Source organism: Pleurodeles waltl, chromosome 12 (assembly GCF_031143425.1).
Source record: "Pleurodeles waltl isolate 20211129_DDA chromosome 12, aPleWal1.hap1.20221129, whole genome shotgun sequence".
NCBI classification, from domain to species: Eukaryota; Metazoa; Chordata; class Amphibia; order Caudata; family Salamandridae; genus Pleurodeles; species Pleurodeles waltl.
This window is the reverse complement of record NC_090451.1, coordinates 505,775,573-505,800,909: the sequence shown is the minus strand read 5'-3', so window position 1 is coordinate 505,800,909 and position 25,337 is coordinate 505,775,573. Positions and strand designations below refer to the sequence as shown.

Here is a 25,337-nt window from a genome sequence, read left to right as displayed (position 1 = left end):
TGTTGTAAGTGGTTCCAGTACAAAAATGTGTGTACACACGTTTGAAAAGTTTAACAATACAAGGCTATATTTATTGCTCGCAGAATGCTCTCTGATTAGATGCAAATGTTTGCAGAAGCTTGTAAACAAGATTGAGGATTCTTTGCTTTCAAAATAAAATGTTCAGAAAAAATGCAAGTAGGAAAGATTTTTTTTGCTTAATTACTGTGAAACGTTCTTTATTATTTTTTTGAAGCATCATTTAGTAAACTGTGTTGTTGCATACTAATATTTCCAAACATTATTCGTAATAGAAAATCACTGTAACCATTTTCAACAAGATTACATGAAACATGAAAATAAACAAGCACTGGCAAAGCCAATCAATCCAACATTGGTGGACAATTTATTGTTTTGTCAGTGTGTGTCTTGTTTTGGCATGGCTTTTGTAACATGATATTGGTGTGGGAGCTGCTGGGCCCTCACAATTGTATCAAACATTTGCAACAAGCAACAAGAAAACGTTGGTCTCAAAAAGCACACATATATTTCCTGGCACTGAACAAAACTACTTTGTGTTCCAATATGCTCCTTGTGGAAGAGCTGAATGCTATCACTCACAGTAAAGCCAGCCGATAGATGGATAGATAGATAGATAGATAAATAGAATTTTAATAAAAACAAAATGTCTTGGTTAACACCACCCATATAGTAGGGCTAGAAATTGCTAGTATTCAAGCTGTACTGTAGTACTAGCCCTGGCATAATCAGACAGGCTGTTATCAGAGTTCTTATGCAATGAGAGGCATGGTATGTGCACCTAAGAAATGATGCAAGCAGTTGTGTCAAAGGCTTTTTCAGTCTTTAGCCATGCTGTAAAGCATTCCAAAGGCAATACCTATTGACTTTGCCAATACTTGTTTTTATATTGAGTACTTTTTTCCATGACAAGTCATATGCCTCTTTGGTTGTAATCAAAGCATGATTTTGATTCAGTTTGCAGCTAAGTATGGCCCAGTGTACAGTTTATACTTCGGAACCGTTCCTGTCGTGGTTGTGCATGGACTTCAAGCTGTTAAAGAGGTTTTGGTGAACAGAGGCCTGGAATTTGCTGACAGAGCTGAGAACCCCCTGATCGATTCCATCATTAAGAGAAAAGGTACATTCTTGGGATCATTTTGTGTGCAGGATTACATGGACTAGTCTAAAATAAACTGTGGGACAGGAGGGCTTCTGACTTCACATATGATTTGTACATTCTCCATAGCTCTTAGATAACATAGGTGGAAGGCTGGGCTTAATTTGTGTTGCAGATGGTGGGCACCACCACTCCTTATTGGGGACTAAGTTTTATTTGTCATCATCAGAGTTTGACCCAGAGGAAAATAAAGAGAAAGGCAGAACATGGATAAAGAAGGAGCACAGAAAAGACATGGAAACATTGATAAAGGGAGGACGCAATGATAACAAAGAACCTGCAGGAGTGAGATCAACAGACAGGAAGTGTATGATGAAGGGTGTAAGAGGAATGAGGTAAAGTTAAGATATGACAGCCTTGGGATTTGCCAAAAACTTGGCATTCAGCAGCGTCAGGCTCCTAAGAACTTTGCCAACTGCATTTTTTTAAAGTAAGCGTTACCCATTAAAATTTTAGTAGAAATCTTACTAATTGTAAAGAAAACTTAAAGCAAACACTGGAAAGCATAGTCAAAACATTGCATGTTGTTGCATCTCTTATAAAACCATATCAGTGGTGGCAATCTGTTGCACAATATATTGTGGATTTACCAAGAACATACAGGGGATTGGAGCCTTTTCATTGCTTACCACTGGTTGACTTTCTTGTCACTCAATTCTAACCAGACCTACTGCAAACATAAATACTACAACAAACATGGTACATTTCCAGTGCTTAATTTGAACTAAAAAGGTGCCGGTGCCCAAAGCCCTCCTCTTAAACACGCGGCTGCTGCAATTAAATGTGCGTGCTCTGAATAATGAGGCAGCTGAATCCTCAAGCCATCTCGGGCCTCTTCAATCCATATGAAGCCACTCCCTGCCCCCTCAGCTCAGTCCTGGAGCTTTTTGCTTTCTCTCATTGTGACTCTTTTTCGGTTTTTTTGCTCCGTCTTTCCCAAATGAGTCTTTTGCTCCCAGGAATTGCTTGAGCAGGAAGACTAAGCGCCGGCCCTCAAAAATAAGTGCCGGTGCTCAGCACCGGAAACAACTAGCACAAATTAAGCACTTTACAATTCTATTCCTTCACATAAATGATTAATTCTCAATTTGCCAGGCACATCTAGGAAAATGGGAGAGGAATGCTAAAAATAAGGAATAGAGAAGGCAAGGTGAGAGGGGAAGTAAGGGCTGACAGCGAAGGAAGAGGAGAAGGAAAGGGCGGGGAGAACACATGAAGGGAAGGTGTTAGGAAAGCACCCAGTGTAAAGAACTCTAGGCAAATCAATCACACAAAGTTCCATTCCAGAATCCATATCATAATATCTGTGATGCTTGAGAAGGATTAAATGTGAGAGTAGCACAGCCAATCGCATATGGTAACCCAGCACACTGGCTCATAATTCCACTGATAGAGCGTTAGCCTTAAGACCATCTAGGAAGATCTGGGCCACCTTCATGAGTGAGAAAACTAAAGTTTGTTATTATGTGTTGCTTTTAGCAAAGTAGGGCGCCCTATACTGAGGCCCGATGACAAGACTGAAGAATTCCAAATGTAGCACAAAGAGTTGCTCCCTTTTATGCGCAGTTGGAGCACTAAAGTTGGGAAAGAGGAGTGTCTATCTCTCATCCACGAGAAGACATTGGGGGTTATTCTTACTTTGGAGGAGTGTTAATCCGTCCCAAAAGTGACGGTAAAGTGACGGATATACCACCAGCCGTATTACGAGTTCCATAGGATATAATGGACTCATAATACGGCTGGTGGTAAATCCGTCACTTTACCGTCACTTTTGGGACGGATTAACACCTCCTCCAAAGTTAGAATAACCCCCATAATTTCCTAATTGAGCCTTTTCCAGGACAAGGTCTCGTTCTTGAAGCACTATAGCAATGGATCTACCACTTTCTGCAGAGATGGAGCTGGGGACCGCGAAAGGCCTAAATGGGTATTGTACCTAATTTGAGCCCCTACAATGGTGGGGTGCCATCCGGTCAGCAAGCAAGGATTCTTTAGCTGTAGGACCACAGGGCAAACCCAGGACTCTAATGTTGGTTGCCTCCCTAAATTTACCAGCACTTTAAGCTTATTTACAATAGATAAAGTGATGTATGACATTGAATTTTGAACCACCTCATGTTCCTGTAGTCCCGTCATCACCTCACAGATAGAACGGCTCTGGAGCTTGCTGCACTTTGCTGTCTAACGTTATCACCACCATCTCAGTGCCTAATATCTTATTCTGCTACTCTCCAGGCGTGTTTTCACCGCTGATGTTTTTTTCACTTTGTCTAGCTTTTTCAGGATAGCGTCGAACACTGCCATCTTTTATTTCGGATTAATTCTTATTTTAGAAATTCCGAGGCTAAGCTTTGCAGGTTGGCACAATACTAGAGGTGGACTCGTGGCTTGAAAACTTGTGGCGTAATTGGCTGAATCCACTGGGTCCGAACCTACAGCCATGTTATTTCTAGTGGTTGTGGCCCAGTCAATCATAAACATGATTCTAGCCTGCCGTTTGACCGATTAGCTACCCATTCCGCCTACAAAATGTATTTACTAGATAGCCGTGAGACCAGTTGCCAAATGCATTCCAACTAATATACAACAAGTTACTGAATAGTGCCTACCCATCTCAGGTCACCTTATTTTACCATGGTATGTCTGATTACCACCATTATGGTAGGGAACATCCAGTGCTTATTGCATAATACTAAACATGTTTACAACAAAAGATGGCGAAGTTCTTCACCTAATTTCCCCTCTGACCTTGGGCAGTATATCTGGGCATGTTACCACTTTAACCTACAACTTGTTACGACATTTGAAATATCACAGGTACATTAGTGAAGGCTACTTCCAGCTATGCAACACCAACCAATTATATTGTTTTATTACACAAATCTGAGAAACTTGAGTGAAAACAAGCGCTGTATGCAGATTTATAACGAATAAAGAACTTTCACTTGCTCTAAATTGAAGCGTGATCTTTTTTTTTGCGTGTAAGTAAAGATTCCTAAATCATACTTTACCGGCCCTTGGCCAGCTCATCTACTGCTGAGCTGCCACTCTATTCCTCTGCCGTATTTTATGTGAGTGAGGGTAGAAGAAATCCTGCTTTCCTTGCTTTTGTTATTTGCCCAGCATGTGTTATCTACATCGCTGCACTGCTGGCAGCCTCACAGGAAGGAGCCTGGCTCTTAATGGCTCCACTCATGGGCATCGATACCCAGCTTGAGCCCTTCCCCAACGACCCAATCTGACAGATACTCTCTTTCTAGCGTCGCGCCTGCTTTCACCAACTCTCACGGACATTAGCATGACTGCACCCATGGAAAAACACAGTTCCCTGCACAATCGACTTCCCCTACCAGGGCGCATCATGAGCCAGCCATCTGCCATCTTGCCGCATCAACAGCTAAGTAGTTCCTCCTTGGTGTGCGCCTCTGCAGCTTCTCTCCTCTATGCATTATACGTTGAAAAGTTCCCGACATAGATCTGTTGTTTTTACAGCTTCTTGTAGAGAAACATTTGTGAGCAGGTTACTGGGGATTCCCTCTGGCCTCTCCCCAATAAAATAATATTAATGCCAAAGAGGCAACTAAGTTCTGATTCAGTGTATTCCATAGTAAGATACACCACGGAGAAAGCTTTGTGGGAAGATGTGTTAGAGGCTGATTCCACTTCGTGTCAAGGTTCTAATACTAGAAGGAATACACATTTCTGTGAGTTGAATGCTACCATACAGAGGGCCCCAACTGCCCTCAAAAGCACATGCAGTAACACTGTGATCACCCGGGCTGCCCTTTTGCCAGTTTCCTTTTAGTGGAGGTGTCACTCGGCGAAGTAGGGGTGGTTGCATGGTCAGCAGCTGATGCACAAAAGATGGTGCGCCGGAGCGTAATTCAAACCTCTCTGTCCGATGGATCTTTTTAAGTTGACGTGAAGTGGTGAAGTGCGAAATGAAGTGAACAACAAATTATACGTTTTAAATCTTGTGAAGCCAATTAGACCCCACAATAAGGGCCATGAATCAGTGACTGTAGTCACAAGGTTATTTCAGATTATTGATCAGTGCAGTATATAGACATGGCAAGAATATATTCAAAAGATACAGCAATACAGCTGTCACGCTGAAATATTGTGCTAGGTTCAGTCGCAGTAGAATGAGATATAAAACAGTAACAGCCTCTGCAAGACAGAAACTGAGAATTAGAAATGGGTGTTGATAAAGAAACTCCACTTCTCTCTCCTAAATATGTAATAATTATACAGGCATCTAATCAGAGTTCTACAATAGGAATGAGGCTGGTTTTTAGGATATGGTCTCAGGGTAATTCGGAAATGTTAGGTGTCAGCATAGTGAAGACTTCAGCAGAAGTCTTCCAGAATAAGAAATAAGGGCCAGATGTACGACCTTTTGTTTTTGTTTTGTGACTCTCAATTTGCAATCCCTGTGGCAACTGTAAATTACTAGTCACAAAACAAAATGTACAACAGTGTTAAGTACACTGTTTGCGATTCCCAATGGGGACACAAATGACCTATCTCATCAATATTCATGATGCAGGTCGCAACTTCTGACCCCCATCGGGAATGGCCGCACTCACAGGGATGGTGGCCTGCCGGGGACAGCAGACCACCATGTCTGTGACTGCATTTTAAATAAAGCAGTTTAAAAACAAAAATATAGCCCATTTTCCTTAAAGGAAAACGGGATGCAATTCAAACTAAAAAATAAACAGTTTTCTTTTCATTTTTTCCGTGGAACCACTACCTGTTCTGAAAAAGTATTTTTGCTACCATTCACAAACTGAAATTGGTGTTAACTGTAATTGTTTTGTGACTGCATTCAAGGTCACAAAACAATCATATATACCACTGGAACTTGCAGTTAGGAAGGACCTCTATATGAACGCCCCGTCCTATTTGCGACTCACAAACTCTTTTTACGATTCGGTAAATAGATTACAGAATCACAAAGTTGGGTTTGCACATTGAGAAATGCTTTTTTCTTGTCGCAGACAGCCTAAATCTCTGAATCGGTCTGTTTGCGACAAGAAAAAAGCTTGGTACATCTGACCGCAAGTGCTTAGCATAAAGCTCTACACTTCTAAGAATAAAGGAAACAGAGAGGTCTGCAGCCCTCCAGTCTAAGGGAATCTGGTCTAACTCCTATTGGTCTGGACATTAGATAAAACAAACAGAAACTTCAGCAACATTAGTATCTCTTCCCACCTCATTAGGAACCAATCAATTCACTTCTTGTGGTGTGGATTTGCAACATGACCTGAGTTTCCCATCCTGCAGAAAGTTAATTAGTTACCGCAACCCTGAGCAACTCTCCTTCCCGGCACACGATGAATAGGAGGTTTCATCTGCTAGACAGTGATCCACACTTCTTGCCAAGATTTCCTATCTCAGGCCTTGCTATCAGAAACTAATACATATAAAAATACTTCTTTCTATAGTTAATGAAAATCATGAGAATGCTTGTGCAAGAGAAGAACATGCCAACCAAACAAAGTACATTTAAAATAAGGCCTTTAGTCCGGTTAACTTTAGCTAAACATTTAATGTGCATTTTGAATATATGGTTATACATGCACATATGTAACTTTCAGAATAAATGCAAAACACGAATAAAAGAATGCATGCATACTTATGCAAATAAACTTGAAGAGTAAATCTAAAACATGAACAACGAAAACATGAAAGCTTTTTAAATGCATACTTGTACAGATCTGTTAGCCTTGCAATGGTTACATTTCATTAATGCATTTAAATGATTCACACATGTTAACATGTTAATATTATTCAGGCACAAAGTAATTATAATAATGTCAGATATAAATGCGTAGTTGAGCAGTGATGACATGTGAAGGATGGAGTCTAAATTCTGCTTCTCCGCTGCAATGTTTTCAGATTACTTATGTGTGATATTTCCATGGTTTTGTTGTCATGCCAGAAACTAAAATACTCAGATATACCATTGGCACTTACCCCAGAAACTACCTTCTTCTAGTAGGCTAAGACAAAACAGCATACTATGAATCAAGAATCTTTCAAATAAAAACTCTTTAAAGAAAATGCTCAGGATCCACTTTGTTCTAGCTAAATCTCGACACCAACCTTTTCTTGACCTCCTTCCCATAGGGTTTCCAATGAACTAATATACTACTTCCTTTCCAAAAATAGAGACCATTCACTTGGAGACCACTAACCCCACACTTTTATATGTTGAAACACTGTCTTCCACAGACACTAGGCTCCTTTCAAAGTTCATTCTTACAAATGAATCTGAGGTAAACAGAGCTTTGTACACCTTCAAATAAACCTTGCAGTCAGCAATGCCAAGATATCTAGCCTAAACTACCCATCCTTAGACCCTCTTATCATCAAGTTGTGTACTATGACTCTTGATACCAGAATAAATCCTCTGGAACTAGAGTACTCCATTACCACACCCCTCCCATTCTCCCACTTTCAACCAATATCTGGCCTTGCCTACATGGCCCAAACACTCATAACTATTGTCGCTAGCCAATTCACCACTCACTGCATGTACACTGATTTTCAATCCAGCTTGCTCTATAGTTCAGAGATGGAAATTGCCTCAATTAACATCATGCAAGAAATACTGGTACCTATTGATCAAGGTGAACCCTGGGCTCATATTACTTTCAACCTCTGAACCTTTGACACCATTGCAAGGTGTGCCTTAATTGCCAATTTTACTCATGTCCAAATCAGAAGAACAACTATCATTTGATTTACTGCTGCTGCGTAGAACCGGACACACTAGATCAAACTTGTAATTTTACTTCCTAAAATGTCCCTCTTCATCTCTGGAGTGCTACAAGTATCAGAAGATACCACTACCCCTGGTCAAAATATTTGAATAATAAGACAGGAGGGTTCCTGTGGTCAACTGAGAATTAGATCCTGCTTGGGATCCAAAACTGGATACAGCTAAATGAGTTATACCTCAGCGCATCCAAGTCTGAGATCCTGCTCATGAGTCCAGTGACCTAGCCTCTCGGTCTGAGGCTGACCACCTTGTTGCCTTCACCCAATCATGTACGGAAGTAAGAAACGTCAGCATCACGTTTGACTTTGATATGTGATTCATCCCTCAAGTTGACAACATAATCAACAAGCATTTGTAATGCAATAGGTCTCGCATGAGCAAGAGTTAGAGCTGTTGGAGTTGTAAATGATAATGACAACCTCGCATTTGGCACCTTATAAATATTTTGCCATGTAGCACATTAAACCTTTATCAGAAATAAACTGTTACTGTGCACGCTGTCATCCAATTGGCATTAGACTGTAATGGTCTGAACAGCCCCTACAGAGCACCACAGTAAAAATAGCTTTTGGAGGAAACATGGTCATATAAACATATATTCAGCCCCTAGACGGCATAATCACTGTGATAAAGAATATTGCAGTGTAATCATATAATCAGCCCCTTGAGGGCATAGTATATTACGCCTTTTAAATATCATTTAACTGTGGAGTCAGTGGCACAAGGATGCATTGCCGCAGGTCATTACTAGATGCCCCTTTAGAGTCAACAGCAGAATGTGCAGTATCATAGGTCAATAGTAGAAGGTAAAATACTATGGTTGTGGCTAGATGTCCCTGCAGAGTCAACAGCAGAAGGTGCAGTACTACTGGCAGTGACTACATGTCGCTGTTAAGCCAAATGGATTAGGTGTTCCTTGGAACAATAATCATTCTTCTGTCCAAACAGAGCAAAGGGCAGGCCAAGCAAGACTATCAATATACTCTTACAAACAAGGCTCTTAAAATATAAACTCTTTTCAGCTACAAAAACAAACACTTTATGAGAAAACGTAAAGGTGCATTGAATGGTGGAAGAGATATGATATTAGGGTCTCCTCTCACCTAGAGTGACCCACAAGATGGTCTAAATAGAAAGAGCACATCCTTCTGAATGTTTGGGGGTGGTCCCATTACCCTAGGGCCACCACAGGCTGAGTTATGGGCACAAATGTGTTGTAAAACAAATGCCTACAAAGCATTATGGGCTGAGATTCCATGAATACATTAAACCTTTATCAGAAAGTTTTTGTTCATTAGCACGAAGGTGCAGTATCACTGGGGGAGGCTAGATGTCCCTTTAGAGACAACTAAATTAGTGCTATCTTGGAGCAATTATCCTTTCAGAACACATAGTACATTACACATTTACAAAGCAAGCAGGGACATCAGAACACTAACAAACAACACTCTTATAACAAAAACTCCTCTCCACTGTACAAACAAAATGTTTAACTAAAAGAGAATTTAAATACACATCAAATGGTGGAAGTGGTTATGATTTTTAGGCCCCCCTCTCCCCTAGTGTGACCCCCTAAATGGCCTAACAGAAAGAGCAGATCGTTTTGAATGTTTTGGGGGTGGTCATATTGCCCTAGGAGCACCACAGGCTGAGTTATGGGCACAAAGGTGTTGTAAAATGAACGCCTGCAAAGCATTATGGGCTGAGTTTCTGTGAATACATTGAACCTTTATCAGAAATAAACTGTGTTCATTCATTAGCAGAAGGTGCAGTACTAGAGGTGGTGGTGGTGGTTAGATATCTCTGTCAAGCCAACTAAGTTAGTAGTACCTTATCAATTGGAGAACACATTACACATTTGCAGACCAAACAAGGCTATCAGAAGACTCTTACCAACAAGGCCCTTATAACACAAACTCCTCTCAACTATAAAAACAAAGGGTTCAGCTATGAGATATTGAAATATGAACTGAATGGTGGAAGAGGTTTTGATATTTGGGCCCCCTCTCACATAGTGTTACCCACAAGATGGCATGAACCGAAAGAGCATATCGTTCTGAATGTACTGGAGGTGGTCCCATTGCCTTAGGACCACCACAGGCTGAGTTATGGGCACAAATGTGTTGTAAAATGAGTGCCTGCAAAGTATTATGGGCTGAGTTTTTGTGAATCCATTAAACCTTTATCAGAAATAAAAGACCTGATTTATACTTTTTTAGTGCTGCATTCGCGTCATTTATTGATGCAAAAGCGTTGCAAACTTACAAAATATTATGGAATTTTGTAAGTTTGCGCTGCTTTTACGTAAAAGCAAATGCGGCACTAAAAAAGTATAAACCAGGCCCAAAGTGTGTTTATTCATTAGCAGAAGGTGTAGTTCCACTGGTGGTGGCTAAATGTGCCTATCAAGCCAACTAAGTCTGTAGTGCATTTGCAGAAGGTGCAATACCACTGGTGGTGGCTAGAAGTCCCTGTCGAGCCAACTGAGTCAGTAGTGCTTTAGAGCAATTATCTTTTCAATAGCAGGAGCACGTAGCAAGCATTACACATCTGCAGGCCAAGCAGGAATATCAGAATATTAACAAGTCCCTTATAACACAAACTCCTCTCAGTTGTAAAAACAAAAGTTTTAGCTACAAGAGCATTTCAAATTTAAATATACACTAAATGGTGGAAGAGGTTATGATATTTGGGGCCACTCTCACCTAGTCTGACCCACAAGATTACCCAAACAGAAAGAGCACATCATTATAAATGTTTTGGGGGTGGTCCCATTGCCTTAGGACCACCACAGGCTGAATTATGGGCACAAATGTACTTTAAATTGAATACCTGCTAAGCATTATGGGGTGAGTTTTCCAGAGTGCAGTGAATATTGTATCATCAGCTCTCCCGCTGTGCCGGGAGTTCCGCTGTTGAGGACTCATTCCTTACTACTAATGTAAACTAAGGACCAAAGTGATAGGCAAATGCAGAAAATAAACAGCGCACGTGGACATGAGTGCTCACTGGCAAATATGAGAGGCAGGAAACAAAGAAAAATAGTCCGTCCAAACAAACAGAAAAACATTTGAGGCATAAGTAAACTGTAATTGGCTAGTGCTCCTCGGCCAAGGACAGCAAGTGTCGGATGGGCTGCCAAATGACTTAGGAGGCAGCACTACAGGAGCGACTCGGCCTTAAACCTTTTGGAAATGGCAGGCAGCGGCAGGCGGGACCATATACCTATACCCCTAACAACAGGTCTTCCAGACAGCGCATGCGCGCTGTCCAGGCTCGACCTAAAAAAGTATTGCATCACCTGTGACTATTATGGGATATTTTACACTAGTATCTCTCTCTCTCACTGGATTAAACTGGATCTAACATGTAATATCTAGATTAGACTTTTGTATTGTTATCTACTTTGGTCTAGCAGTCAAAATCATTGGTTAATTGCAAAGGCCCCAGGTTTACGCAGTCCGCCTCATCCTCAATTTGGATCAAATAGACCATAACAATATAGCACTAAGAACCTACACTGGCTACCATGAACTCAGTTCAGAGCCCTATGCATTATCCGTGAATCCCTACATAAGAGGGCACCAGCCCACCAAATCTAAATCTTCCTGAAGGAGCAAGCAACAAGAAGCTTAAGTTCAGCTTCCCTGACGCTTCTTTTACCTAACAAGCCAAGTATAAGCACAGAGATGTTGCCGCTGTCATGGCTCCACTCTGTGGAACTCCCTCAATTTCAGACTTGAGGATTGCCTGAGATGTATGGTAGAATTGAAAACCACCTTGTTGCCAAGGTCATTGCCCTAGTACACTCTGGCAGGTTCAGGGCATGCCTCCTGCTGAAAGTTCATCATCAGTTGATGGTCATCTCTAGAAGATCAGCTCAGTGGTTTTGACTCATACATACCATTGACTTTCCCCTTTGCTCCTCCATTTCATTGCACTTTAAAATGACTGCAAAGTGCTGTTAAGTGGTATACATAAAACACCTTTTGATGTACTACCTCTCGAAAAAATGTGAAACAATTTACAACCTCTTCCTGGCCATGAATCTCAGCTCTTTTTAGTTAGAATTTTATGAGCATTGAAATGACTGTCAAAATGTGTCCAGGAAAATTGGTAAGCAATGTATTATGTAACCTTTTCTTCCTTTCCTATTATTAATAATGGATAAAAGCCAGCTGATCAAAATCAACTTTTTATAGCAGGGTCGCAGAGTTGCCCTGTGTTTCTAATGGAGGAGAAGTTAATGAAAGAAAGACCCAAGTATATTACAACTTTTTTTTTTATTATTATAGTATGGGACGTGGGATTCTTGAAAGTAATTGTTAGTACTTCTCACCTTACCATTAGCTTCTAGACCTGAGTTTTGTTTATCTTGACATACCATAGGCATAGTTAGTGCCCAGTATGGAGAGAGCTGGAAAGAACACCGTCGATTTACTTTGTCAACCCTAAGGAACTTTGGGTTGGGGAAAAAGTCCATGGAGGAAAGGATTTGTGAGGAGACATCCCATTTATCACAATACTTTGAAAACTACAAAGGTAAGAATTCCAAGCATAAGGAGAAAGTGAAACACAGTATTTAATATGTTGATTCTGTTTACTGCTCCCGTAGTCATTATATTACACTCTCTTTTTCTGACATTTTTATTCAGTAGGTTTGTTTATGTAATAAAATAACATTTGTAATTTTTGCTTAAAATACAGGTGCCCCATTTGATCCACGTTTGGTCATTAATAATGCTGTGTCAAACATAATTTGCTCTATTGTGTTTGGGAATCGATTTGAATATGACGATCCCTTTTTCCGAAATATCATTGGCCTGGTTAATGAAAACATGAAGAAGGCAAGTGGAGTTTGGGCACAGGTAAATGCATACAAATTCTTTCTACTTCCAGGGAGAGATATGTTGATCACCAATATTACCGTGCGGCATGGTGTTAAATGGGGTTATCAGTGACTAATTGAAAACAAATGAAAGTAAGTGGGAAAATATAAATAGGTGACAATTTTTACTTCTGTATTTTTCCCCCATGGCCAATCTTCAAAAGTAATATACTATGTGACTCTTCTGGTTGCTGGGACATATGTATACCTTGGTTGACCAAAAATATGAGCTACTCAGCGACATCAACTAAGATTCCACTTATAATAATTTTTCATGGTGTACCAACCATGCATCAATTGTAAGGTAAACTTGTATTAGTTAAAATTGATATAAAGGAAATGTAGTGAAATGTGGACTTCCCATTTAATCATCTGGTATTTTTCATTTTTATATCACCCGTTTTTTCAACTTTTTACTATGGGTGAGTTTCAGTACTCCAGTCTCACCTATGATAATCACATTGTTATTCAACTGGGTGTATTTACTGCCAGTGTTCATCTTTTAAGATAAGATCGCTGCAACACAGCTAGTGTATCGGACCCTAGACTGGTTACACATGAATGCACTTATATATGCATGTGCAGACATGTGCAGGCTGTTATATCAGACTACTGTCATACGCAACTGAGTAATTGTGCACAGATAGCCTTTGCATGAGGGGACTCTGCAAGGATAGATGTTGACCTGGGGGAGGCCTTTAATATAGTGGGCTCCTATACTTAGGGTCACTATGACTTAGGTGGTCATTACAACCCTGGCGGACGGTGTTAAAGTGGCGGTAAGACCGCCAACAGGCAGGCATGTGAAGGAAAGAGGTAGTGGATGCATGTCTCCACTGGTTCTGGAGGGGGAATGGTGCTCAGAGTGCATCACTCACCCCGTGATGGTCCCAGTTGCGTCAGTGCCCCTGCTGCTCATGGGCTAGCAGTGCTTGATTTGGTGGTGCCCTGTTCAGCGGTGCTTGAGTTGGCGGTGCCCTGTTCAGCGGTGCTTGCCCTGTTCAGCGGTGCTTGAGTTGGCGGTGCCCTGTTCAGCGGTGCTTGATTTGGCAGTGCCCTGTTCAGCGGTGCTTGCCCTGTTTAGCGGTGCTTGAGTTGGCGGTGCCCTGTTCAGCGGTGCTTGCCCTGTTCAGCAGTGCTTGATTTGGCAGTGCCCTGTTCAGCGGTGCTTGCCCTGTTCAGCGGTGCTTGAGTTGGCGGTGCCCTGTTCAGCGGTGCTTGCCCTGTTCAGCGGTGCTTGAGTTGGTGGTGCCCTGTTCAGCGGTGCTTGATTTGGTGGTGCCCTGTTCAGCGGTGCTTGCCCTGTTCAGTGTTGCTTGAGTTGGCAGTGCCCTGTTCAGCGGTGCTTGCCCTGTTCAGCGGTGCTTGAGTTGGCGGTGCCCTGTTCAGCGGTGCTTGATTTGGCGGTGCCCTGTTCAGGGGTGCTTGCCCTGTTCAGCGGTGCTTGAGTTGGCGGTGCCCTGTTCAGCGGTGCTTGCCCTGTTCAGTGGTGCTTGAGGTGGCGGTGCCCTGTTCAGCGGTGCTTGCCCTGTTCAGTGGTGCTTGCCCTGTTCAGCGGTGCTTGAGTTGGCGGTGCCCTGTTCAGCGGTGCTTGCCCTGTTCAGCGGTGCTTGAGTTGGCGGTCCTTCATGGCCCAGCGGTGCTTGAGTTGGCGGTCCTTCATGGCCCAGCGGGTCTTGTGCTGGTGGTCCTTCATGGCCCAGCTGGGCTGGGGCTGGCGGTCCTTCATGGCCCAGCTGGGCTGTGGCTGACAGGGCCCTCCTGGGCAGCTGGGCTGGGGCTGGTCGGGCCCTCCTGGGCAGCTGGGCTGGAGCTGGCGTAGCCCTCCTGGGCAGCTGGGCTGGGGCTGGCGGGGCCCTCCTGGGCAGCTGGGCTGGCGGGGCCCTCCTGGGCAGTGGGGATGGGGCTGCCGGGGCCCTCCTGGGCAGCGGGGGTGATGGCGGTCTTCTCCGCCGTGCTGCTCTTCCCAGACTTGCCGGGTTTCTTGTGGCCCTTCCCCACCTTGGGAGGTGTCACAGCTGAGTCCACACTCCCACCGGGACCCTTGGGAGCGGCTTGGGTGGCTGGAGTCTTCCCCCTCTCCCGCCGGGCCCTGGCCAACTTCTGATGCTTCACAGGGGGGGGGACTGGCTGTGCTGTGGCTCCGTGCCACACTGGCTGTCCTGGTGGCCAGTGCACTCCACATACCTGTGACTACAGGCACCACTGATCCCAGAGATGTTGTGGCTGAGGTGCTAGTTCGGGACCTATGAGATGGACGGGGGGGAGGTGTGGGAAAAAGGTCAAGGCTGGACAGGAAAAGTTTTTTGGACACACTGGGACGGGTAGCTGGAGGGGGTTTGGGAGTGGAGGAAGAGGTGGTGGTAGTAGGAGGTGTCCGTTTGGTGACCTTGGGTGCAGGTGCATGCGCTAGAGGCTGTCGTGAGGTGGATGGCTGTTGGGTGGGTGTGTGCCTGCATTTGTGTATCTTGGGAGGGGGCATCACAGACACACTGGAATAGGACACAGGGGACGTGTGAATGGTAGTGGGGTGGTGACTGCACGTGAGCGGGGTGTGCTGGTGGGTGTGCTGGTGAGGGACGTAGTGGCTGTAGAGGTAGTGCATGCAGGTGTGTGTGTAGACGAGGCTGGGAGGGAGGAGGGAGACGACGAGGAGGGGGACACAGTGGAGTCAGTGGATGTTGGTGTGTCTGCATGTGTGTGATGCTTGCGTGAGTGCCTGTGGGATGTGCGGTGCTTATGTTTGCCTGATCTTTCCTTGTGTGGTGAGGTGTGTGCAGGCTGGTCTGATGGTGTGCTTGGGATACGCAGAGGTACAAGGGATTGGGTCTGGGTGGAGGAAGTTGGAGGGGGGAGGCTAGACACAGGGACAATGGCTGCCATCAGTGCTGAGGCCAGAGTTTGAAAGGCTCGGTGAAGGGCCGCCTGACCAGAATGAATGCCCTCCAGGAATGCAGTTGTTTATTGCAACTTCATTTCTACACCCTGGATGGCATTCAAAATGGTAGACTGCCCAACAGTGAGTGACCTGAGGAGGTCAATGGTCTCCTCACTGAGGGCAGCAGGGGTGACTGGGGCAGGGCCTGAGGTGCCTCGGGCGAAGGTGATGCCCACCCTCCTGGGTGAGCGGGCACGGGGCGAAGGCTGAGGGGCTGCTGGGAGGGCGGTGCTGGTAGGGGGGGTGGCGGCTGTACCTGTAGATGCGGGGGGCACAGATGTTGCCGCCACCACAAGGGAGCTCCCATCAGAGGACGAGTCCGTGTCGCTGGTGTCAGCTCCTGTCCCTGCAGTGGAGCTCCCGTCGTCCTCCGACCCACTGGTGAATTCTGAGTCCGTAGTGTGGCCCACCATGGCCATGTGGGATGCAGCTCCCTCGTGCTCCGGTGCCACTGCTCCTCCGCCTGATGATGCTAATGCACACAAGAACAGGGAGACCACAAAAAGGGGGGGGAAACAGAATAAAGACATGTTGAGTGCATTGATTACCGATACATTTGGCGGACAAGACAGACACAGAAGCCCCATGCACTACGCCGCGCTCTTGGGCTCTACAGTGCAATTTCTGGGAAATGGCCTACAAGGCTATGGACGACATCTGCACACATAGATGACACAGGGGCATGAATAGCTGTACTTGGCACTCTACTGAGGTGGGGTGGGGGGCCACAGGGCCATGCCTTACGGAGGGGCCTAGCCTACGGAACTCGCCCTGGCCTAGGGAAACCCACAACCCTCCTCCCCCACCCAGCCAACTCCACTGCACGCAAAGTCAGCTGAATGAGAGTTTACTTACCCCCTTGTGTCTGCTGTGATGCCCTCAAGCGCCCATCCAACTCCGGGTAGGCCACGGCCAGGATCCTGAACATCAGGGGGGTCATGGTTCGACGGGCACCCCTCCCACGTTGGGAGGCCATCCCCAGCTTAGCCTCCGCTGTCTTCTTGCTCCAGCGGCGAATGTCCTCCCGTCTTTTCCGGCAGTGGGTGCTCCGTCTGTAGTAGACCCCCAGGGTCCGGACGTCCTTGGCGATGGCACGCCAAATATCTTTCTTCTGGTGGGCGCTGACCTACATGAAATGTAAAGGGGAAGAAGAGAAGTCATTACCAACTGCACCGTCAAAGTCAGTGGCCCCCATCCCTACCCTTGCCATGTGGCACATCTACCCACCGTCTTTCATGCATGCAGAACTCTGCCCCCTTCCTTCTTACATCCAGCCCTCTCCACACAGGCATAGCCCATACAACATGCTCCCTGTGTACTTACCTGTTTGTCTGGAGGACCGTAGAGTAGCGTGTACTGGGGAGGACCCCATCGACAAGCTTCTCCAACTCCTCCGATGTGAAGGCAGGGGCCCTTTCCCCAGATGCACGAGCCATTGTCTCTTCCAGACCGAGGTCACAGCAGCACTTGCAGTGTAGGTCCTCTCCTGTCGAAGATCAGGTATCGAGTGATTAAACAGATAGACAATGGCAGTCACATCCGTGGCGGTCACGTCCGCGGCGGTGCGTACCATCACAGCCGGCGTACATCGTCATTGGCTCCTGGGACCCATAGTGTCCAATGTTAACCAATGCAGCATTGCGCTGCGGTCTCCAACCACCTACCGCGACGGTGTACAACGCCAGCGCAGTTACCTCACATCCCATTGTCCCACTTTAGAGGTCAGGCAGCTGCCATTTCAGGGGCCCACATGGCCTAAATTCCAACTGCATAACACATACCTAGGCCTAGTCTCAACACACAAACAGGCCACATTTTGTGTATGATTGGTGTTCTGGGTGAACTGTGGGTACGTACCTCTGAGTTGTTTGACTCTGTGCTCGCTGTTGTCCTTCATAGGCACCGTCCGCTGGGACATGTGAGGAGATGGCAGAATCCTCCGGTGTACCGACCGCTGGTGGACCTGTCGACAATGGAGGAAAGACATTTGATAATCACCTACAGGTTTGACTGTTCCACAAACCAGGAACTGTGTACCCAGTTGGAGTCAGACCTGATGTCAGCAATCCGCCATCCCACAGGAATCCCCCCTCAAGTGCAGGTGCTATCAGTGCTCCATTTCCTTGCAAGTGGGTCTTTTCAAACAACTGTGGCCATGGCATCGGGGATGTCCCAGCCTATGTTTTCCAACTTATTGTCTAGAGTGTTGTCTGCCCTGCTGAAACACATGCGGAGCTACATCGTTGTCCCTCAGGTGGAGGATTTGCCTACAGTGAAAGGTGACTTCTATGCCCTTGGACATATCCCCAACATCATAGGTGCCATTGATGGGACCCATGTGGCTTTGGTCCCCCCCAACAGGAGTGAACAGGTGTACAGAAACCGGAAGAGTTATCATTCCATGAATGTACAGATGGTATGTTTGGCAGACCAGTACATCTCCCATGTGAATGCCATGTTCCCTGGCTCAGTGCATGACGCCTACATCCTGCGGAATAGCAGCATCCCTTATGTGATGGGTCACCTCCAGAGGCACCGTGTGTGGCTATTAGGTGAGCCACTGGAAGCAAGACAGTGGGAATGGTTGTCTGGGGTTATCCCTACAGGTTAGTATGTGTCTAACAGTTGTCCCTCGCCATTTGCAGGTGACCCTGGGTACCCCAACCTGTCATGGCTACTGACCCTAGTGAGGAATCCCAGGGCAGAGGAACGCTACAATGAGGCACATGGGCGAACTAGGAGGGTGATCGAGCGGACCTTCAGCCTCCTGAAGGCCAGGTTCAGGTGCCTGCATATGACAGGTGGATCCCTATTCTACTCACAAAAAAGGTGTGCTAGATCATCGAGCATGCCAGTGAAGAGGTATTGAAACCGGATGATTAATGGCAGCATTTCCAGCACCCCGCAAACTTGTTCTCTGCTGAAGAAGGGATTAACCCAGAAACACATGTGTCCAGAGATGCACAGGAAAGGCTGCACCTATTTAGAGGTGAAATATTTAAAAGTAACTGAGTTTGTTTTTTGAGGAAACTACATTTATCATGATGCAATGGGGCAGATTATTTGCTGGGATGTTAGGCAGGTGTGCTCCTAACTGTTTGTGACTTTAAAAAGGCTCCCTTGAGCCACTGGGCTGACGAGCTCTGGAGCATGCCAGTGAAGAGGTATTGAAACCGGATGATTAATGGCAGCATTTCCAGCACCCCGCAAACTTGTTCTCTGCTGAAGAAGGGATTAACCCAGAAACACATGTGTCCAGAGATGCACAGCAAAGGCTGCACCTATTTAGAGGTGAAATATTTAAAAGTAACTGAGTTCGTAAGAGGTATTGAAACCGGATGATTAATGGCAGCATTTCCAGCACCCCGCAAACTTGTTCTCTGCTGAAGAAGGGATTAACCCAGAAACACATGTGTCCAGAGATGCACAGCAAAGGCTGCACCTATTTAGAGGTGAAATATTTAAAAGTGACTGAGTTCGTTTTTTGAGGAAACTACATTTATCATGATGCAATGGGGCAGATTATTTGCTGGGATGTTAGGCAGGTGTGCTCCTAACTGTTTGTGACTTTAAAAAGGCTCCCTTGAGCCACTGGGCTGACCAGCTCTGGAGCATGCCAGTGAAGAGGTATTGAAACCGGATGATTAATGGCAGCATTTCCAGCACCCCGTAAACTTGTTCTCTGCTGAAGAAGGGATTAACCCAGAAACACATGTGTCCAGAGATGCACAGCAAAGGCTGCACCTATTTAGAGGTGAAATATTTAAAAGTAACTGAGTTCGTTTTTTGAGGAAACTACATTTATCATGATGCAATGGGGCAGATTATTTGCTGGGATGTTAGGCAGGTGTGCTCCTAACTGTTTGTGACTTTAAAAAGGCTCCCTTGAGCCACTGGGCTGACGAGCTCTGGAGCATGCCAGTGAAGAGGTATTGAAACCGGATGATTAATGGCAGCATTTCCAGCACCCCGCAAACTTGTTCTCTGCTGAAGAAGGAATTTACCCTGAAACACATGTGTCCAGAGATGCACAGCAAAGGCTGCACCTATTTAGAGGTGAAATATTTAAAAGTAACTGAGTTCGTTTTTTGAGGAAACTACATTTATCATGATGCAATGGGGCAGATTATTTGCTGGGATGTTAGGCAGGTGTGCTCCTAACTGTTTGTGCTAGATCATCGTGGCCTGCTGAATGCTTCACAACTTGGTTTTGCGACGACAGGTGCCTTTTCTGCAGGAAGATGGTCCAGAGGGCGGTGTTGTGGCAGCTGTGGAGCCTGTGGACAGTGATGAGGATGAAGCATAGGAAGAAGACATGCAGAACAGGGACTCAGTGATCCAGCAATATTTCCACTGAAACACAGGTGAGAATACATTCCTGCCTACTACATGTACTTTTACACTACTACCTCTATCCTGTCTGTCGTTTTCACCCAGTGTATTGTCACTGAGTTGTCACTTTCCCTTACGGTTTCACAGATGTGGGTCCCAACGTGTGTCATCTACTTAGATTCCTCGTGGACTAGAGCTGTGTGACATAGGTATGTTGACATTACTATTTCAAGAACATTTTGTCACTGCAATTGCAAATACACTATTTCGAAATCACAGACAGACTCCAGATCATTTTGTGCTTTAGGTGTGTTTATTTAAATGCAAAATATTGGAGGGGGAAGTTAAATGGTGAGGGGTGATGGCGGAGGAGTGTCCATGGCAGAGTCCAGTCTATTAGTCTCACAGGTGCATTGCCCATATGGGCATAGGAAGTGGAGCTGGGGTAGTTTAATTATGGACAGGGTGACAAAGTGGGACAGTGGGATGACAATCAGGGTGGTCTCATTTCTTGGCGGGGGTCTTGACATCGTGCTCTGTCTTGTTCCTAGATCTCAGGGACCGTTTGCGGGGTGGTTCTCCATCTGCAGGGGGTGGAGTGCTGGTGTGGTGGTCCTGTGGCGGGGCGTCTCCTGTCCACTAGCGCCGGCGGAGGTGGTGGGCAGTTCATCGTCCATGCTAGTGTCAGGGGCCCCTTGTAGTGCCACAGTGTCCCTCCTGGCGTTGAGTACTTCCTTCAGCACCCCTATGATGGTGCCCAGGGTGGAGCTGATGGTTCTGAGTTCCTCCCTGAAGCCCATATACTGTTTCTCCTGGATGCGCTGGGTCTCCTGAAACTTGGCCAGTACCGTTGCCATCGTCTCCTGGGAGTGGTGGTATGCTCCCATGATGGAGGAGAGGGCCTCGTGGAGAGTGGGTTCCCTTGGCCTGTCCGCCCCCTGTCGCACGGCAGCCCTCCCAGTTCCCCTGTGTTCCTGGGGCTCCGTCCCCTGGACCGTGTGCCCTCTGCCACTGCCCCCAGGTCCCTGTTGTTGTTGGCGTCGTGGGTTATCCTGGGTTCCCTGTAGTGGTGGACACACAGCTGATTGATGTGTCCTGGAGACAGAGGTATGGGCCCGCTGGGTGGGTGCTGTGCTGGTGTTTCCAGAGGGGAGAAGGTCTGTGGTGGCCTGTGCCTGTGTGAGGGGAACCGACTGTCCAGAGGCCCACGATGGTCCAGGCTGGTCATCTAGATCCAGTTGGACAGAGGTGCTGTTATCACTGTGGGCCTCTTCTGTGGGTGGGGTGGAGATGTCTGGACCCTCCTGTCTGGTGACGTTGGGTAGTGGTCCTGCAGGGGTGGAAAGGCATGATTATTGTATCTGTGTGTGTCATGGTGTGCAATGGGTGGGTGACCGTGTACCCCAGTGCTGGCATTCCTGTGTGTGAGCTTGTGTGATGATGGTTTAGGGGGGTGTATGGGTATGTGCAGTGGGCATGCTTTAGTGATGGGTGTCCATGCTTTGTTGTTGCATGCAGGGCTTGGTGTTGGGATGTGTGGTTTGTGATATTGGTACATTTGTGAGGAGTTGGAGTGATAGGGGTGAGGGCGAGGGTAGGGGTATGTGATACCATGCAGGTAGGGTAGGGGATGTAATAGTTAAGATTTGACTTACCAGAGTCCATTCCTCCACCAACTCCTGCGAGGCCCTCAGGATGCAGAATCGCCAAGACCTGCTCCTCCCATGTTGTTAGTTGTGGGTGAGGAGGTGGGGTCCGCCGCCAGTCCGCTGAACCGCCTGGTGGTGTCTTGAGACCACAGAACGCACCTTCCCCCGTAGGTCGTTCCACCTTTTCCTGATGTCCTCCCGATTTCTTGGGTGTTGTCCTACTGCGTTGACCCTGTCCACTGTTCTTCGCCATAGTTCCTTCTTCCTTGCAATTGAGGTGTGCTGCACCTGTGATTCAAATAGCTGTGGCTCTACCCGGACGATTTCCTCCACCATGACCCTGAGCTCCTCCTCCGAGAACCTGGGCTGTCTTTGCCGTGCCATGGGGTGGTGTAGGTGATGTGTGGGGTGGTGTGTGTGGTGATAAGTGTGGTGATATGTAGTGGTGTGTTGTGTGAGGTGTGTGGAAGTTGTGTGGGTGATGGTGTTGTGTGCCGGTGGATGCTAGTATTGTTGATGGTGGTTTCTCTCTCTGGCCTTCGTTTGTGATTTTTGGTCGTAGGGGTTTGTGGGTGATGTGGGTGTGTGTTTTATATTGTATTGAGTGTGTGGGAGTGGTGTGTGTATGTGTATCAGGTGTGTGTTTTTCAAATTGTCCAATGTGGCTGTGTTTTGTAAGAGTGTGTGTATTTTGAGTGCGGCGGTGTGTCCCGCCAATGGAATACCGCGGTTGAAAGACCGCCGCGTGGATTCGTGTGTCGCGATAGTGTGGGCGTATTTCTGTTGCCGTGACGGTGGAGGTTTTGTTTTCGCCAGTTTATCACTGACCTTTGGTGCGGCGGACTTGTGTGGGTGTCTGAATTTTGGCGGATTCCGAGAAGTGGTTCATAATGACCGTGGCGGAATTCCGCAGCCGCGGCGGTGTGTTGGAGCTCTTCTGCACGGCGTTAAGCCGCTTTTACCGCCAATGTTGTAATGACCCACTTAATGGTTTATTTGCAGTGTTACTGCATTATGCACAGTCTACAAAGTCCAGCCAAGTATCAATCCGTGTTTGAATATGCAGGTCCCAGGAACCTACATGTATACCTTATGGTTGGTTCCTAACTGTTATATTTCTCTGGATCAGCTCATGGTCAGATTCTGCCTCTTTTAGTCACTCTGTTAGGCCAAGTTTATTACTCTGTTCCCCAGCAGAGATAACAAAAGCCTCCTCACATATAAGAAGCAATATGGAGTGCTTTACTCAGTTTCTGAGGAGAAAAGAGATGGGGAGGAAAATCTGCATCTTGTAACCAGCTGCCACACTGTGCCAGAGTTGGGACAGCCCAGGCCCACTGAACAAAAGATGAGCCTAGATGTCTGAAGCTAATACAGGTGGGGGCTCCCCTTTGAAATTTCGGTGGGAAAGTCCATGGCAGTGATGTCAGCTGGGGGTGGGGCTGATGCCCCCAGAAGAGTTGTGCACAGAGACCATTTGACAGTGCCATCTTGGATTGTCCCAGCATGATGTGCAGGAGGGTTGGGAGAGGGGTGATGTGGTATCCTAGGATTGAGCAGGGGGTGTGTGAGATCTAGAACTTTCAACCCTCACTTAAAACCTCTTGCACAAGGCAGAGACAAAGAGTTGGACACTGGAGTTGGATGACGGCAACACCATGGACAGCTCGAGGGACAACCCTCTGATGCCTTAATAGATTTAAGACTCTCTATATAGATGACCCCATGAAAAGTGGGTTTCTCGAGGGATAGTAAGACTGACTCCTTACATCCTGTAATGACCATTTGGGGTTATATCCGGACTTCTGTGCCCCAGCAGGAGGAAAGGAGCACCAGAGACACAGCAAAAGAGAAGAGCTGGGTTAGGGAGCCAGTGGAACCAGCTAGAGCTCTCCATCTGGAGCAAACTGCGCCCAGGATCAAGCAAGCCAGTTCAAAGGGGCCTTCGATACACATGCAAAAGGATTTGACGTTTGACCTCAGCTTGAGAGATGGAGTGTGTGGGCCTACAAAGCAAGTTTTCCTACATACCCCTTTAGGGCCAAGAACTGGGAAGTCAGCTAAAGCATGAAAAATATTTAATTACCGGGGTTGGGGCGTGCTCGAGGTGCCCTTCTCAGAATTCTACAAGCCTGAAAACGTCATCCCCTGTGCCGGCTTTTTAAGAAATGGGACCTAGGCTCTGAAGGTGAAGGGAAGGTCCTAGGACATCATCCCCGGTACCCAAAGCATGTCTATTCGAACAAGGGACCTAGGACCCCATTTCCACTTGCCCGAAGCAAGCATAGGCCAGAGTAGTGCTGCTGTGACCCCCCCATTGATGGATGGCTCGCCACTCTGCCTGTGTATGGAGCGAGCTGGGAAAACACAACCACTAACCCCTGCACCAGCAACCAGGAGCAGGCTCTGTAGGCTGCCTTCAATGTAAGAAGTACCCCGGTGCCTGGTCAGCATGGACACCAGGGATCAAAAGAAAAAAAGAAAAAGAAGACATGGGGTGTGAATTTGATATCCAATGTTTATTGTAAGATCGTGGGGTGTTTTATATTCACAACTCTTATCTTCACTATTCTGCTTTTATTACTGTTCATTATCCTAATCATTGCAGCACATGCATTTTATCGTAGATTGTAGTCTTTTCAATACACCTATTGAAAACTCTCCTGCATCTCCTTCATTGCCTATGTGTGTATAGGACTTATTGCTAACGAGAAAAAAGAGTAACTTCCGTTCCACCACGACTTCCCTAAGAGGTCTAACCCATGTGTAAGGCTGCAAGGAATCACCTTTACTTTCAGAGTTTTGGTGAGATACTGCTTGTGAGCTAGGATGGTTAGGCCGACAGTTGTGACTTGTTGTAGGAGTGACTCAGTCACCTACAAACAAAAGTGCTGTCATTCCTGAACCAGCAGTCTTGCTTAGGAGCGAGAGTCCAACTACAACATGGTGCCACCAACGATAGTGTTTTGGCACTAATTTATGGATATCCGGAGTTTCTCTGCCTCACATGCAGTAGGTACCCTAAATACCATTATATGGAGACGTCCTTGGTCTTAGGGGTAATCCTCCTCAGCTGAACAGGGACCACCTAATTAGGCTGTAGGTTGTTCAAGTTTGAACCCTTGAAAGGATTTTTCTCCATTTGGTGTTACTTCTCTGTACCCAGCATTCACCACGGCTAATGCTATAAACATTCTAGAAAATGTCAGACAGGCATTAACACAATATTTAGTAGCCCATGGCTTAGCAGATGAGGGTGGGGATGTCACATTTATAGTGGAAGCTCATGAAGCTTACCAAACAGAAGCATTTTAATCCTAGGTCACCTTTGCTGAAGAAGATGATAAAACACATACATTTCACACATATCAAATAGCGAATGTACCACAAAAGTACCAGGCTTACCGGTATTTAGAGATACCGCTTTCTTATCAAGAGCATCAAAACTGGTTCAATGGCGACCTACCACATGTAATACAACCAGTGAGAATAAGGGCCAGATGTAGCAAAGGTTTTTACCCATTCTGTGTCTATGGGAAAAAGCGTTCGTACAAATGGCCCTA

General features: G+C 46.2%; 1 protein-coding gene across 2 annotated transcripts in view; it reads left to right on the top strand.

Annotated features, from left to right (window-relative positions):
- Window positions 1-25,337, top strand: part of LOC138267970 (cytochrome P450 2J2-like) — a 257,476-nt gene that overhangs the window by 12,970 nt on the left and 219,169 nt on the right. For both annotated transcript variants that reach the window (XM_069217265.1, XM_069217267.1), the window contains exons 2-4: window positions 976-1,138; window positions 12,357-12,509; window positions 12,675-12,835. In XM_069217265.1, coding sequence (XP_069073366.1) covers window positions 976-1,138; window positions 12,357-12,509; window positions 12,675-12,835 — 477 coding nt within the window. The remainder of the gene's footprint in view (window positions 1-975; window positions 1,139-12,356; window positions 12,510-12,674; window positions 12,836-25,337) is intronic.